Source organism: Ceratocystis lukuohia (assembly GCF_044167205.1).
Source record: "Ceratocystis lukuohia strain C4212 chromosome Unknown Supercontig7_pilon, whole genome shotgun sequence".
In the NCBI taxonomy this organism is placed as follows: Eukaryota; Fungi; Ascomycota; class Sordariomycetes; order Microascales; family Ceratocystidaceae; genus Ceratocystis; species Ceratocystis lukuohia.
In genome coordinates, this window is record NW_027263526.1 from 1,069,043 (window position 1) to 1,083,786 (window position 14,744).

Sequence of the window (14,744 nt, forward strand, 5' to 3'; positions counted from 1 at the left end):
ACGTGACTCGGGGTGTTTTTTGTTTTTGTTTTCTTCCTCCTTTCTTGAAACTATCTTTTTTTGTGTGAAGCGTTTCCCTTTTTTGATTTAGGTTTCCTTTCTTTCTATTTTTCTACTTGTTTTTTTTTCGTCCGACATATTTCATTTGCTTTGTATTTCTCTGCCTTTCTCTCCATGATCCTTTTTTGTCTTCCTTTTTCTATCCATCTTGTTTTACCCGAGGGCTGTCCAGGTCAAGATGCATCAAGAGAACTAGAAAGGAAAACCGAAAGAACAAAAGCACAAACAAATAGTACTCAGCCGGTGACGTGGTGGTTGAGAAGGGGCGAAGTAACACAGGAACATGCGGGGTGTGTTTGTGCGTGTGTGTGTATGTGTGTTTCTTTGGCTTGGAGCATTTGCAAATGTACTCGTGCGCCCCTTTGGCTCGTCATGTTTCTCTTCTGGCCCTTTCTTAGATGATTAGTCGCGCCTGTCTATTCTTTGTACTTCCCTTTCTCTCTCCACCCATCCTTTTCTTTCTTGTCTTGATTACTCATGTTATATTAAACTCATGATTCCTTTTCTTTTGCTCAATTTTATGTCTCTTTGTCCATGTTCAGATCTGTGGTTGCTGTTTTGTGGTTGTCTTTGAACTACACGATGTACGGTTCATTGAGGCTCTCCTACGTTACACAAATTGAACGTCGTACAAACTAGTTTGCACCAGGTAATTACCCTATTGGGCACCGCAAAAAGGATAGCTGAGGTACAAGAGAGGGAGGTGGTACAAACAGGATGCAGTTTGGCTCTGAAAAGCTATGAGCTAGGAGCTCTACTAAAAATAGGCTTGTTCCTTTTTCCTGTGTCCTTTTTGACCTTGTTCGCGTTTTGCTTTGGCTAACTCATCCGCTAGGAGTGTACCTGGCTGCGCTAAAAATGCGTGTATTTCAACAGCGAGTAGTATGTGTTGTTACATGTCGAGGTCTCGGTGACATTTCGGGCTGGCTTGTCTTGCTGAAGAGACAAGACTCTGGATGCCTAAAGCGACCCCCTAGAGCCAAACTACAAGTACATGTGCATTTAATTCGTTGGGGGGGGGGCAAGGTGTGACACGACGATCCTTCTCTGCTCCTAATGCCGCTAAAAGAGACGTCCAAAACTGCTAAATTGAACCTTGTGAAGACAGTTTGACCTTCTTTCTCAAGCTAGGCCAAATGCATAGTTTAGTCCACATCTGATTGGCCTTTCCGGAAAGATAGACTCACATCTTTTTAGCTAAAGAAGAAATACGAAGTCCCCGGCAATATGATGGAAACAAGGACAAAAGAGAACTCTCCATGCTAGGCTTGGTGCTTGACTAGCCTAGCAGGAAATATTTCGTCGTATCCATGCCTTCTTGGCTGCTAAGATCCTCTCTTCTCGGTGAAAAGGATCCTCGTCTCTACCGCGTGCTTAAAACCGAGTTTCTCAGTGAGTGTGCTAGTTTTGCAGATCTATCACCATCGTACGAATTTATGCATTGGTATTTTGGTATGACTGCCCCTTTATTTACAGATGTGAAGCTAGAAGAAGAATGGATAATATGACCCGGGCGAAATACAATCGGCATCATGAATAATTGCTTTTGCCAGTGTATGTCATATTCTCGTGGATTTGACCGGGAGAAACTCCTAGTGCTTAGAGCTGGGATGCCGTATTGCCGCACACACTACCAACTCGCCCCCCTTGCTAACGAACGTCTGATGAAAGAGATAAGCAATGCGTTTGATGAGAATACTTGGTGAGTTAGACCTATCGCGTTGAGCTTTAAAGTAGGAGTCAACAATAGAGCGGGCCGAGTCCGGAAATGGCATTGACAGAAAAAGGTTGGGCGTAGTGTTGTAGCGGCTAGGGCCAATATATGGAGGTGGTTTATCGGGGTGGCCTCTGCTGGTGAGGCCTATTAAGGGCTTTTGCAGGCAATATTACTATCTTGAACCAGCGGAGATCTCTTGCGGAAAGACGGGAGACCCTCGATCTCTTTCCGATATTTGCAGAAATAAACCCAATGGGGACATTCTATAGCTGACATAAAGCAAAATAGTAGACTGGCTTGTCGAAATATAGGCATAAAAGAGGCCAAAGATATCCATGTCGAGGCAGCTAGAGCCTTCGCGGCTATCTAGGGCCAGGTGGGTGCTTCCATTTTTGAATATTTTCTTCAGCACTTCTACAAGTCGTTGACGTAAGCAAGATAGAACTATCTAAATTAAGTGTTGACTTGGGCGATGTTGGAGTGTATACAAGCAGACTTGTGTCTTGGCTTTAGAAGGGGGGAGGGGTTGGCTGATATTGTGATATGGATATTGCTCTGGGTTGATTTTGCAATTGGGAGACCAGGGTTCGCTGTCTACTTTCTATTGGTGTTAGGGGTGAGCTGGTAGACTGCTGCCGATTGGGCCTCTAGTAGATAGTGCTTTTTGGGGGAGTACGATCTGCGAAGTAGATGGGTATGCTCCTATAACAAGGTCCACGATGTAGTCCCTGCTGGGCCGCTAAGACAGTTGTCTTCTGAAGTCTCAACATGAATAAGATTGAGTTTACGCTCCTGGGCCTAACTGGCAATATCTTCCGCACAGAGAGTAGTTAGGTGAAGCTCGATCTCTATGCAGTCGCTTCCCAGGGCAGTCCAGATTGTGGGCAAATGTGGCAGATTTTGCTGTAGCAAGTTTGTCATTGGACGCAGAGGCTAATTTGGCCTATATGGCTTGAATGGGTTGGAAGTAGTGCGTACAGAGGCTGTACGTGTACGTGTTAATATAAACAGACGTGTTAGCACCACCTTGCTGCATTGCTTTCCTATTGGTGTTGGGGGTTGGCCCTGTTTGTTTGCACTGTAGCGTATGCCACCCACTTGTCAGGAACGATATATGCCGCCCTTGTCATCTTGATAGCTAAAAGTTCCGTGGTGTCCATCTTGCGAAATTAGATTTTCAATGAGAGCCACAAGGCCCAGAGTTTGAGGGATAGGAAACTTTGGTGGCAATCAGAGACTGAAGCTATGCAATCAAGTTATGTATTGACCTCTACCTCTTGTATATATTACGTGTAACATCATGGTCACGTGACTACACAGTCTCTATCCTGTGCTGTGCATAAGCTCACCACATCCAAATTCCCCAACAATACCTGCGGTGATTTCACATTAGCCACATATCCCTCGCTGCCGCAAGAAAAGCAGCCAATATCTGCAAGAGTAATACAATTTAGTAGCTAAGACTCTCCTCCTCCTTGGTATCTTCCCACTGTCCAAGGGAACTAAACTAACACTGTGCTTTGCTGCTTATAGAGCAGCCCCACTCAATATATCCCCTTTTGGCAGTTACATAGTAAGTGGCGCGTTAAGCTGGGCGACAGGCCGCGTTCTTACTCTAAGTGCTTTTCAAGAAGTTTGGAAGGCACAACGAGGCTGCATGCAAGCAAGGCTGAATTTCTGGTCAGGCAAGAACTGGGCCATATCGTGGAAGAAAAAGATTTTTTTCCTTTTTTGAATTACTGACCACTATTCAGAGCATAGCCATTTTTCTCCTTTTATATACAACTATCTGCTTTGTAATTCAATTTTTCTGTTTGTCTCACCCACTCGCTCACTTTGTTTGTTTTGTTTTCTCGTTGTGGGGTCGTCAATTCTCACCGAATCCTTTTTTCTCTTCCCTTGTTGCACCTTACCGACGGACTGGCCATCGAGACGGGAGAACTCGAATAAACGTTTACTATCTACTTCCTGTGTATAAGGACCGAGCATTATTTTCTGCGTTATTTTCCGCAAACAGCCCGTAACACTGGCGTCTGCAATACCGGCTTGGATTTGACAAGGGACAGACGAGCCTGTACACAATCCGGGCTACTATCCACCCGATCTACCCCTCGACTTCGCCCCGCGTGCCTCGGTCTCATTATATCGCTTTCTTGCCCCCCTGATATTACTTGCTTGTCTTGGTCGCTATATTGCGGCATGGGAAAGCTTAGGAGCGCGACGGCGCAAGGCGGCAAGCAGAGAAAAAAGCCAGTGGGCTTTAGCGGCTCTAATAGTACCTCGTCTTCTGCGAAAAAGGGCACAGGTACTATCTCTAGCTACTTCGGGCCCACTGCTTCTTCAAAGGCTCCGACTCCAACCTCAGCGCCTGCACCTACCTCAGCGCCCACATGTCCTCCCACGGCTAGAGCAGCGACTCCCGACTCTACAAATATCTCGTCTATATCAACACCTTCCCGAAATTCTTCACGACAACCGCTCAGGCGTACCGATAGCGCATCGTCGCTCTCTGCTTCCCCTGTTGCTTCTTTGCGTGTCTCACTCCCTATAATACTTAGCCCAAAGGTTCAGCGCTCAAAACCCATGGGTTGTCCCGATTTTGGAGGGGTGGAAGTCTCCCGTCCAAAACTGTGGAAGCGCGCCTCGGCCATGTCCTCAAGCCTGTTGTCAACTGACCCCGATATTCGTATGCGCTCTGCGACCCCGCCAATATCCTCCACCTTGAGTCAAGCTGCTCAGGAGTCTACATCAGCAACCCCGCCTTTGGCATCAGTCTGTGCCGTGGCTCGAGATATAGGCCCGGATCCGTTTGCCTCTTCTGCCGAGGCTTCTCCTGTCCGCAAGCCGTTCCGACATGATCTCGAGATACAGGACTCGGACTCAGACTTGGGCGATGACAGCTCAAATGATTCAGACGGCTTTATGCCCTTGACGGAACTGCTCAACAAAGGCACGACGGCCATGACCCCAGCACAGCCCAAGACATCTGTGCCCACAAAACAGACCCCATATACTGCACCATGCGCAAAAAGACAATTGACTAAGGCTATGTTTGCCAGAGCGCAGATGAGTGCCCAAAAAAACGCCGAGTTTTCCGTAGAGGCCCTGCTTGCTGATGCGGCCCAGGACATCGCGACCGGGGCTCTTCTTAGAGAGTCTGCACTAAACTACGCCAAGAAGGAACGACAGCAAAAAATGCGAGAAGAATCACAACTATCCGAGGCTTCTGGCGAGGGAGGCGGCCTTGATTATCCTGAATGCAGCAACGGAGACTGGAATTCAAACCTAAAGGAGACCCTTCGAACCGTTGCCCAAGACAATGAGAACGACGCCCCGGATGTAGATAAAGTTGTAAGGGCTGTGCATAATGCCAACTCATCAGCTAACCTCCATGTATGGCACTTTTTCGATGCTCATCTATGTCAGCAGGCGTCAGCTACCCTCGAGCCCCCATCTTTTCCCACGCGTGATGTAGAAAATACGTTGCGAGGCTTCAACGAGGCGGGTCGAGATGAGCCAGGCACCGCATTTAACATCGACCATCTCTTCATTGGAATGTGTGCTAAACCGGCAATTTCTTCATATCCCATCCTTGAATGGCTGTTAAAGACCACCTGCTTAACATCGTCAGCTGTTGAGTTTTCTCGGATTTTTAGATGCTTAACCCTTTCTTCCTGTATCGTATCCAAGCTTACGCCCGACACCCTTCGTGACTGCATGCGCCTTCTTGGAGCAAGGGAAGAGGCCTTTGCAGATGACAGCCCATTGCAGCTTAAGGGCCAGGCACGATCTAGTAAACCATATTATCAGGGCTTGAATTGGGGACGGCTTGTGCATATTCTACACTCAATAGCGGCGATGGCACTCCACATGACCCCTGAATGCCGGCTCTGTGCAGCCACAATACTGCTAAAGTTGGCAGCTGATGCAGATTTGATGGCGTCAACGGCTGTCCAGATGGCGTACATGGCTACCATCAAGGCGGTGTTTGAGAACCTTGATGAGACACAACTAAACTTGTTTGTGAGTCGCACGTGATAAAGTCGTGTTTATATTTCAATACTAACCTGCCATGTCCCACCCATTTCCAGGCTGTCTCTATCGCTACAACACTGATCAAGAACTTTCAAAGTATCTCTATCCGTCATGGGATCCTGCGTGCTATCCCTAATGTGCACTTGAATCTTGCGGAGCTCCGGCGTCGATTGGCCATTGCATTTTTACATGATGATGCGACCTTTGCAGGGCGTATTCCATATACATTCTTTGGTCTAGAAGAAGCGGGCAAGCTTCTCGACAGCCCAAGCCTACTAATCCATAAGGACACTGACTATCTGCGCCTCTGTAATACCATTGCCTTGCTTGATATTGCCATTGACGATGGCTGTATCCCGCCAATTCCAGGTAGTCTACAATATGATGAGACCTCGGGCAAAGGGCTCCTCCAAGACTTTAATTCTGATATTGATGCCGTTGTTGGCAAGCTTGAAGCCCTGGCGCGCAGTATCAACGATGTTAGATTAGGCTCTATACACTCAACGGATGCCAAGGACCACATCAACATATTAATTAACCGACTGCGGTATACGGTGCGATACGGTGGCGCCTTGCGAGTGAGCATTTACGACAAGATTCTAGATGATGCCAGCAAAAAGCCACAGCAGTGGAGCAAGCTAGTAAAGAGTGGCCAGGCAAAGGAAAGGGGACAGACAGCCATCACGGCATTTACAAAGACAGTGGCCAAACCCAGCCCCGTGTCACCAATACATGATTCAGTTGAGTCACGGGAGCCGGATTCAGTCTTTGGCGAGCAAAACCTAGCTTCTATCACAGAAAACAATGCCCAGGATCACGTACCGTCTACACCGCGCAAAAAGGCGAGCCAGCGAAGAAGATCGGCTGTGCCCCAAACACCAACAACATCGCGGCGAACCCGGTCCCAGAGCACAGCGCTAGGAAGCAGCCCGGTCCGTAATGCGGAGCAAACACCGCGGCGAAGCGTGCGCATTCTTGCGTCGGCCAGTAAAGCCCGGGACGGTCCGCTGAGAGTAGCCGTGGAGAAACAGCCTGTCCATTAAGGGGCTCGACAGGAGAGTGCGGGGGGAGCGTGGAATAGACATGAAAATTGACAAGGCAGAGATTTATATTAGCCATAGACCAGGGGAGGCTATATTTGAGATACCCAAGGATAGACTTTTGATGATAGACCATGTCATATAACACGCTGGATTTGTGCAAGATGAACAAGCAACGCAGATACAGAAACAAGAGAAATGACTACAACAACAGTAAAGCAAAAATTCGGGTTTTGGGAGTTAATTTCGGGTCTACTCGATGATATCCTCCCAGTCCTGTCTCCATCGCTCTGTATACACGCACGGACAACCAAGAGGAAAAAGAAAAAAAAAGAAAAAAAAAAGAAGGGTGGAACGCCTCTGGCCAGACTTATCACCAGACATCATCAACCTATCACGACCAGGCTCCCAGCCTCCAAGCTAGCTATTTTGTTACCCAAGCATACGGGCGTGCGCGTAGGTGTGCGCGTGCATGGCCAGCCTCCTTGGAGATTTATAGAAAAAGGGAATATAAATGAAGAGAAATACGCCGAAAGGGAGAGGAGAGCGAAAAGAAGAGGGAAGAGCAGGCAATTGTGTGCGAGGGAGGCAAGCGTAGGTGTTTCTGCTTGCTCGCTCCCTTCTGTAATTTAGTCGTAGAACTTGCGGTTGGGGTTGGAGCCAAACAGCGACTGGCGCACCGCAGGCAGAGCATTCTCGCGCAGAATGGATAGACGGGCCTCAAGAGTGTTGTCAATGGTGATCTTGCCTTTGCCACCGACCACGATGGCACCGCCAGCACTAGAAGGGTGAGGAAGATGTTATTAAGGGAGGGGCAGAGAAACAAAGACACAACAAACACAACATACCTGTCTTCAGCCAGCGGGTTCTCGGCGTCCACCGTCAACTTCACCTCACGGCCAGTTGCTTTCTTGAACTCATCAGCGGCGCTCTTCAGCGTCGCATCGGCAATGCTCTTGTCGGAAGGGCGCAGTCTCACGAGCATCTCGGGCTCGTCGAGGGCATAGGCGCCCTCAAGCACCAGCTTGGTCAGGGCAGCCTCATAGCGAGACTTATCATCAATGACACTCTTCTTGAGGGCAGCCTCGGCCTCGTCGAAGATTTCGTCGAGCAGGGTCTCGCGGGCCGACAGCACGGTCAGGCGGGCCTTGTTAGCAACAGTAGAGCGGGTGATTTGCTGGGCCATGGTGGCCTGCTTGTACTTCTTCTCGTAGGCGGTATCGATGGCATCGGTCTCGGAGCGCACAAGCTTGGCCTTCTCGATGTTGAATTCCTCGTCAGCCTTGATGGTGATTTCGCGAGCTTTTTCCTCGGCTTCCTGCTTGATGAAGGCCGTCATTTTGCGCAGCTCTTGGCCGACCTGGTCGTCGGAGAGGCCGTGAATAGCAGACATGATGGGCGGTGTGACTATTGGGGGAGGGGAGCTGTTGGTTGCAATTGGGGGCTGTCGGCAGGCGGAGGATGAAAGAAGAGGATGAGGCGGCGATGGTTTTCCAGTAATGAATTAGAATGTGTCTCTTGTTCTTATTTATCTCTTGCAAAGAAGACGCAGTGCTGCGGTTTAAACAGCTCAAAAAGGCCAGGGCTCTTGATCGAGGAGGCTTGGATAAGCTTGGACTAACAGGGGAGGAAGGCTGATATCATTAGGCCCGCTTTTTGTGGGGACTCAAGCAGAAACTAGAGCAAGCTGTGCACTGTACTAGAAGTGCTATACAGTGGGCAAGACCTAAGAGGCGCGTACTGTACAGGGGCTACAGCGAGTGGAACTTCAAGGGCATTGTGGCTTACAGGGGAATACGGCGGGGACAAGGCCAAGTATAGGCAGGCGCACTGCCCGGCCAGCTCGGCCACAGCTGCTACCAGCCGGCAGATGACGTGCGTCTGCATAACCACGCTGTTTGAGCGCACCTGGCAGCACCTGTCACAAGCAGCCAGGCATGCGGCTACTGAAACAACAAGGCCATCCTTGCTTCAGACAGAGAAGGTCTAAAGCTATCCAAAAGAGCCCCCCTTCTTATCCTCACAGTCGAAACTAATCCAAAAGTCTTCGTCTTTCGTTAGTGAAACAAGCGATGGGCTTGTTATGACTGTCTGTCTGTCTTTCTTGTTTCTTTGTATCTTTTGTCTAGGCTTTGAACTGCCGCGTTGAATACGAGCCAAGAGAGAACCCACAACGCATGACACGCCTTGCCCTGCTTTGCCTTGCTAGTCAGCTATTTTCCGTCCGGTTTCGTTTTGCGCCTCTCTTTGCCTTTTCGCCTTGCCCTGCTCTGCTCTACTCTGCTCTACTCTGCTTTGTTATTTCTATACCAAGCTTCCACGCCTTATTTTGAACGACAGAACCCGCTGCCTGGCTAGCTGGTTGCATAGCGACAGCGTTAACCGCGGAAGCTTGCCGTCGTCTCTCTAGCCTACACCTCTTTTTTGCACTATATCGCTTTTCTTCAGCATACTTTTCTTTCGTGAAGCTTCGAATCTGTTATCTCTGCCGTATGAGAGCTTCTGATTTGCTTCTGCCTATTCACATGCTGAAACATAAACATCAACGACGCACTGGACCAAAACCCTCTACCGACCAAGAACGAGATAAAAAAACAAGGCTCTTCAACGCCTAGTTTCTCTCTCCCTCCCTCTTCTCCATTCCTCCCCTTCCTCGTCTCCAGCATCAACTAAGTCTTCAATATTCCATCTTTGTCTCCCTTGGCCATTCCAACACCACCAACAGCCAAAGCGTCCATCTATCTGATCGCCCGGTCCGACCTGACTTCACTTGGCCCTACCTAGCCCGCACTGATCCAACCCAGTCGCAAATCCCTTGTGAACTTGTTCTTCTCGACAATCGATCGAACCGTCTCGCCTCACATTCGGATTATCGCTCTGAGCCGCTACTCTTTGTCATGCGCTAAGCGTGCCCGCCAAACAATCGCCATCCATACTCCCTTTCTCTTCGTCTCTGTCTCCCTCATATCTCATCGCTCGTCGCGGCCGTGGCGCATCTCTATCACCCCAAACCCAACCAACCATGACACAGGACGGCGATGGCGATGATGCCTTCCTTGGCAGCACCATTGTCGTAAGTCCTCTACGCTCTTGCCCTCAGTTCTCAGGCCTCCCGCATCCTCTAACTTGCTTCTCCCCTCCAGATCGGAATCTTCGTCGGTATTCTCTCCACCTCCATCCAGAGCATCGGCCTCACCCTCCAGCGAAAGTCCCACATTCTCGAAGATATCAAGTCTCCACTCGCCCGTCGAGCTCCCCACCTGCGCCGTCGTTGGCAGATTGGAATGGCTATGTTTATCACAGCAAACCTACTTGGAAGCTCCGTTCAAATATCCACCCTCCCGCTGCCCGTGCTGTCCACCCTCCAGGCCTCGGGCCTCGTTTTCAACGGCCTTTGTGCTACCCTCATCCTCGCCGAGCCCTTTACACGTCTCTCTCTAATCGGCACTGTGCTTGTCTGTCTCGGTGCGCTGCTCATTGCTGTCTTTGGCGCTATTCCCGCCCCGACCCATGATCTGCCTGAACTACTAGACCTCATGCGTCGCCGCCCGTTTGTTGCCTGGATGACGACCACTCTTGCTATCGTCATCATTGTAGCCATTACTACAGACGTCTTCACAGCCTGGGCCGTGCGCAGGCGTCGCTTTGAGCATAATCCACGTTTTCGACTGGCCCGCGGCCTTGCCTATGGCTGTATTTCCGGCGTTCTCTCGGCGCATCTCCTGCTCGTAGCCAAGAGCGCTGTAGAACTCATCATCAAGACCGTCATCGATGGGGATAACCAGTTCGTGCACTGGCAAAGCTGGATGGCCGTCATTGCGCTTGTTTCCTTGGCCATTATCCAGCTCTCATACATGCATCGTGGCCTGAAACTGGTTTCCACATCGGTGTTTTACCCGCTCGTTTTCTGTGTCTACAACATCATTGCCATCCTTGATGGCCTTATTTACTTTGAACAGACTGACTGCATCTCTACGCTTGATGCCTCCCTAATTGCGCTGGGCACAGCTATTCTCCTTAGCGGAGTGCTTGCTCTTTCATGGCGCCTGTCTGACGACTGCGCACAAGCCCAAGGCGCCCAGCCTCGGTCCCCCAGCACCATCGGCTTCGTTGAAGATACCGAAGAGGAGTCGCTTCTTGAGTCTGAGTCTCCTTCACTCATACCAAGCCCCCTTGCCTCGCCCACCTCGACTGGCATTGGGCCGGGTGCCCCCCAATTAGCTACATATCAAACATTTTCTCCCCGCGTCGAATCCTATGCTGAGATTTGGGACGAACTTCATGACCAGCACTCACATCCAACATCGCCCATCACCGCTTCGGCGCCTAACCGCCGCTCTCTTAGCTCCATTGCTGACGAAGGCACATCCCTTCTTTCTAACAGCCATGCAAAGAACCGCAAGCAGCGTAGGTCCATAGCAGGCTCTGGGACCCAGTATGGCAATTACCAGGTCTATGCACATTCCCATTCGCATGCCTCCAGGCGCAAGAGCAGCAATATCAGCGCCTCGGGTGTGGCCGGCTCAGGACCCACTCCAAAACCGCTGCAAGACGCCGTTGGTGGGCTGTTCAAAATGCGCTGGTTCTCACGCAAGGACAAAGCCAAGAGCGAGGCCAATGAGCACTCTAAGACACGGCCGCATGATGGAGAATCGCAGTCCAATGCTCCATGGCCAGTACTGCCAGATGCAGCGCCTTCACCATCACCATCACCATCATCGCCCCCACCACCACCACCACCACCACCACCGGGAACCTATGGCAGCGGAGCACATCCGCCAGTCTAACGGGTTTGCTATTGTTTCTTTTGTCTTTGCATTGAGTTTTTTTTCGATATATATCCACATATGTTGTTATCTTCTGCTTCCTTCACCTCATATCCAGTATCAGTCGCACTGTATCATATATCCTGTAGTGCCTTTTATTCTTCCATGTCTTCAAGTAGCTTATCGTTCAATACATCCTGCTTTGAAGCTTTACTCTTATGCTTGGTTTGGTCATCCCCAAATGTTGTTTTACCCTGTCCTCCACCTGGAATTTTCACTTTTCCACCGTTTCACAGTCTGTTACGACAGTCTTGTGATCGCCATGTGATGTTTTAACCTACTATCATGGCCAACCTTTGTGTTTCACAGTGCGTCACACATTGTCTTTTTGTTTTTTTTTTTCCTTGAGGCTCGCCGTCTAATATATCCGTTTGCTTCACCTGGAAGACTTTTTTTCAATTATAGCTATAATAAAAAGGAGTAAGTTGACAGAATAAAGTACAGAGAAGAGAAGTCATCGTCGTGAGAATCTTGTTGCCCTGTGGTTCATAAAAAGGGAGCAAGAGTTTGGCCAAGGTCATGCTGCTCTAATAACCCTAACCTGCGGGGTTTTGCTGTAGAGCCACGTGATCTGTGTCAAGGCGTTCAAACCCTTGCTGATGATCACGACAAGGGGTAGGGGGGGCGGTAGTGATTCTTTGTCTCAAAAAGACTAGGAACATAGCTTGAACCCATCAGCGTTTCAGGTTCCCATCAAATCTGTGTTGGCGAACGTTTTGCATTAGAAACCAGAATAGCCGGCCTTCTGGTCAATGTGGCGATAGCGCTCATTTTCACGGCGCTCCTTAAGCAGACAGGCAAACGCCACAATCAGCACAGCATCGAGTCCGACCATGCCAAACACTCCAGTGAAGACGGTATCAGTGAACATATTGATGAACGATGTCACGGCAGTGGCACAACCCACTTGTAGAGAGGCGGCAGCGGGCGATGTGCACATGGAGTTGGTGACGAAGGCGGGGGTAGTCGAGTTGAAGTAGCCACAGCATTTGAACTGGTTTGCGTTAGCGCAAGCTGTTGAAATAGGGACGAGGGAAGGGACTCACGGAAATCTCCATTGCAGATTGAACTTCGGCCGGCTGTTCAGACCAAATCTTGAATGTATCCGCCTTGGTTGTTAGGGTCATCACCCATAAAAACACACCAATGCACAGCGTGAATAGGCCGCTAATAATGACAAAGAAGCCGCCCAGCTTGATCCAGATGCGAGTTGGTATTAAAAGGCCGGGGATCGTGAGCAGAAAGGTCAACAGAATAAGCACGCCGTTGACAATGGCAGCTGTAAAGCAAGGGTTAGCTTTCCTTGTTCTATCTCCGTGAACACTCCCACACGGCAAGACAAGACACAAACTTACCATCAAATGGCCATCGCTGGTACATCAAATGCCTTGCAAGCTCCTCGCCTGTGGTCTCTGTTTTTTTCAGGTTGCCCTTAACGACAACTGAGAAGCCAACCATGAGACCTCCCGTAGCAGCAAAAAGAAAGTCCAACGCCATGGTTGTTAAAAGCACGCCTGATGGCATTGTGAAAGAGAAAGGGGGGGGGGGGGGGTGACGAAAAGAACAAGTGAGTAGTAGCAAGAAGATATTGTCGAATCGGTGTCGAATAACAAGCACGAAGATTTCCAAAGTTGGAGAGATCAAGAGGTAGCTGTCTTTAGTTCACAATGGATGTTAACGAAGTAAGTCGTAGTAAGATTCGAAGACTGTCGTCGTAGTGTATAGATCGGGAAGACGGCCAGCGTCTGTACAAGTTGGACTCCGGTTGGTGTAGGAGAGTGCGGGCAGAAAAGAGAAGTCGCGGATCCAAGCCGACGATTTGGAAAGAAAAGAATATACCAGAAAAGAAGAAGATAACAAGCACGAAAGAAACGAAGAGAAGGTAGGCCTACATAGGTAGCAACAGAGCACCTCAAAGTCCCTCAGAGAGCAAGGCAATAGCAAGCGAGAGAAGCCAAGAGCCCCAAGCCTAGAAAACAGGCTGAGACGACATTATATCTACAAAACCGAACCATTCGTTTTTCTTTTCTGTTATGCGGCGGTTTCCACTTCGTCCGGTCTCTGACGCAAGGATAGGATTTAGCAACTGCCAAAGCTACCAGGGGCCAGCAAATAGAACATAGTAGTTCCTTTGTATGAACAAGCAGTATCCCTCTTCCCTCTTTCCCTCCTCCTGGTCGCTTGTTTGCACCTACCTGCAACCTGTTACAAGTCTATAAAAGCTTTTTTACTGCATAGAATGATACAGACCTGGGAGCCAATCACGGTCTGTGTTGCAGGGTTTACTAGCCCAAAAAAAGAAGGCGCTTGATTTTCTAGAGTGTGTGACCCTAGGGCTAGCCGGCCATGTGTCTCTAGTCCCTCGGCGGGAAGGAAGTATAGTAAGCACAGCTAAGGGGGATATAGGGGGAAGAACGATTTTTTTTTGGGGGTATTGCAGTCCGTCGTCACTTTTTCTTTACCCAAGGCTCGCCTTCACGTCCGTCGTCCCCGTTCGCTCCTCTTTTTTGGGGGCGCTGCCAAGACAATATTTTGCCTTGCTCTCTCCTTCTTTTTTAGGCCTGTTCCTTGTCCTGGATATCGGACGAAACACCGTATAGAGTCTTCTTTCCTTAGAGCCCCTAGTCGCGCGTTATTTGTCAGAATGCATGGCACACGCCTTATACACACCGTGATATGGTATTCACATGCCGAGACGGCTGTCTTATCCCCCTTTCATGCCCCCATGCAGCGTGGCAATATACTTTAACCACAGCAACCAAAAGACCTCGTTGGAATTCTAGACTGAGAATGAACGTATGCGCTACAAAAATCCCCGTTTCCGTAGTTTGAACCCCGTTCATCACCTGGAGCAAAGCGTGTTTCAGATTCAACCACCTAGGAGTGAAGGAAGAAGGGGAGGGGAAGAAAAAAAAACTCTCTCCTTTGGTCCCCTTCCCTTTTGTTGCTCCTTCAGCGGATTTATTTTTTGCAACTCCCACGCGCTTACGTTGCTTGTACTGACAGCTTCACGGAGCTTGGCCCTCGATAAATGCGCAATTACATACTTACGTACGCCTTGCTCGG

General features: G+C 49.5%; 4 protein-coding genes across 4 annotated transcripts; 2 read left to right on the plus strand and 2 right to left on the minus strand.

Annotated features, from left to right (window-relative positions):
- Positions 1 to 3,976: 3,976 nt before the first annotated feature.
- On the plus strand, positions 3,977 to 6,855 carry HOO65_070215 (uncharacterized protein; the record flags this gene model as incomplete). The annotated part of the gene is made up of 2 exons (XM_071004882.1): positions 3,977 to 5,800; positions 5,869 to 6,855. 2 exons carry the CDS (start codon positions 3,977 to 3,979, stop codon positions 6,853 to 6,855), a joined length of 2,811 nt encoding a protein of 936 aa, XP_070856933.1.
- Positions 6,856 to 7,481: 626 nt separating this feature from the next.
- HOO65_070216 (V-type proton ATPase subunit E) lies at positions 7,482 to 8,245 on the minus strand (the record flags this gene model as incomplete). The annotated part of the gene is made up of 2 exons (XM_071005161.1): positions 7,482 to 7,632; positions 7,701 to 8,245. 2 exons carry the CDS (start codon positions 8,243 to 8,245, stop codon positions 7,482 to 7,484), a joined length of 696 nt encoding a protein of 231 aa, XP_070856934.1.
- A 1,629-nt stretch (positions 8,246 to 9,874) lies between these two features.
- HOO65_070217 (uncharacterized protein) lies at positions 9,875 to 11,639 on the plus strand (the record flags this gene model as incomplete). The annotated part of the gene is made up of 2 exons (XM_071004986.1): positions 9,875 to 9,925; positions 9,996 to 11,639. The coding sequence occupies 2 exons, from the start codon at positions 9,875 to 9,877 to the stop codon at positions 11,637 to 11,639; spliced, it is 1,695 nt and encodes a 564-aa protein (XP_070856935.1).
- A 760-nt stretch (positions 11,640 to 12,399) lies between these two features.
- On the minus strand, positions 12,400 to 13,202 carry HOO65_070218 (Tetraspanin family protein; the record flags this gene model as incomplete). Its single annotated transcript, XM_071005155.1, has 3 exons — positions 12,400 to 12,672; positions 12,725 to 12,957; positions 13,034 to 13,202. The coding sequence occupies 3 exons, from the start codon at positions 13,200 to 13,202 to the stop codon at positions 12,400 to 12,402; spliced, it is 675 nt and encodes a 224-aa protein (XP_070856936.1).
- Between the last annotated feature and the right edge of the window lie 1,542 nt (positions 13,203 to 14,744).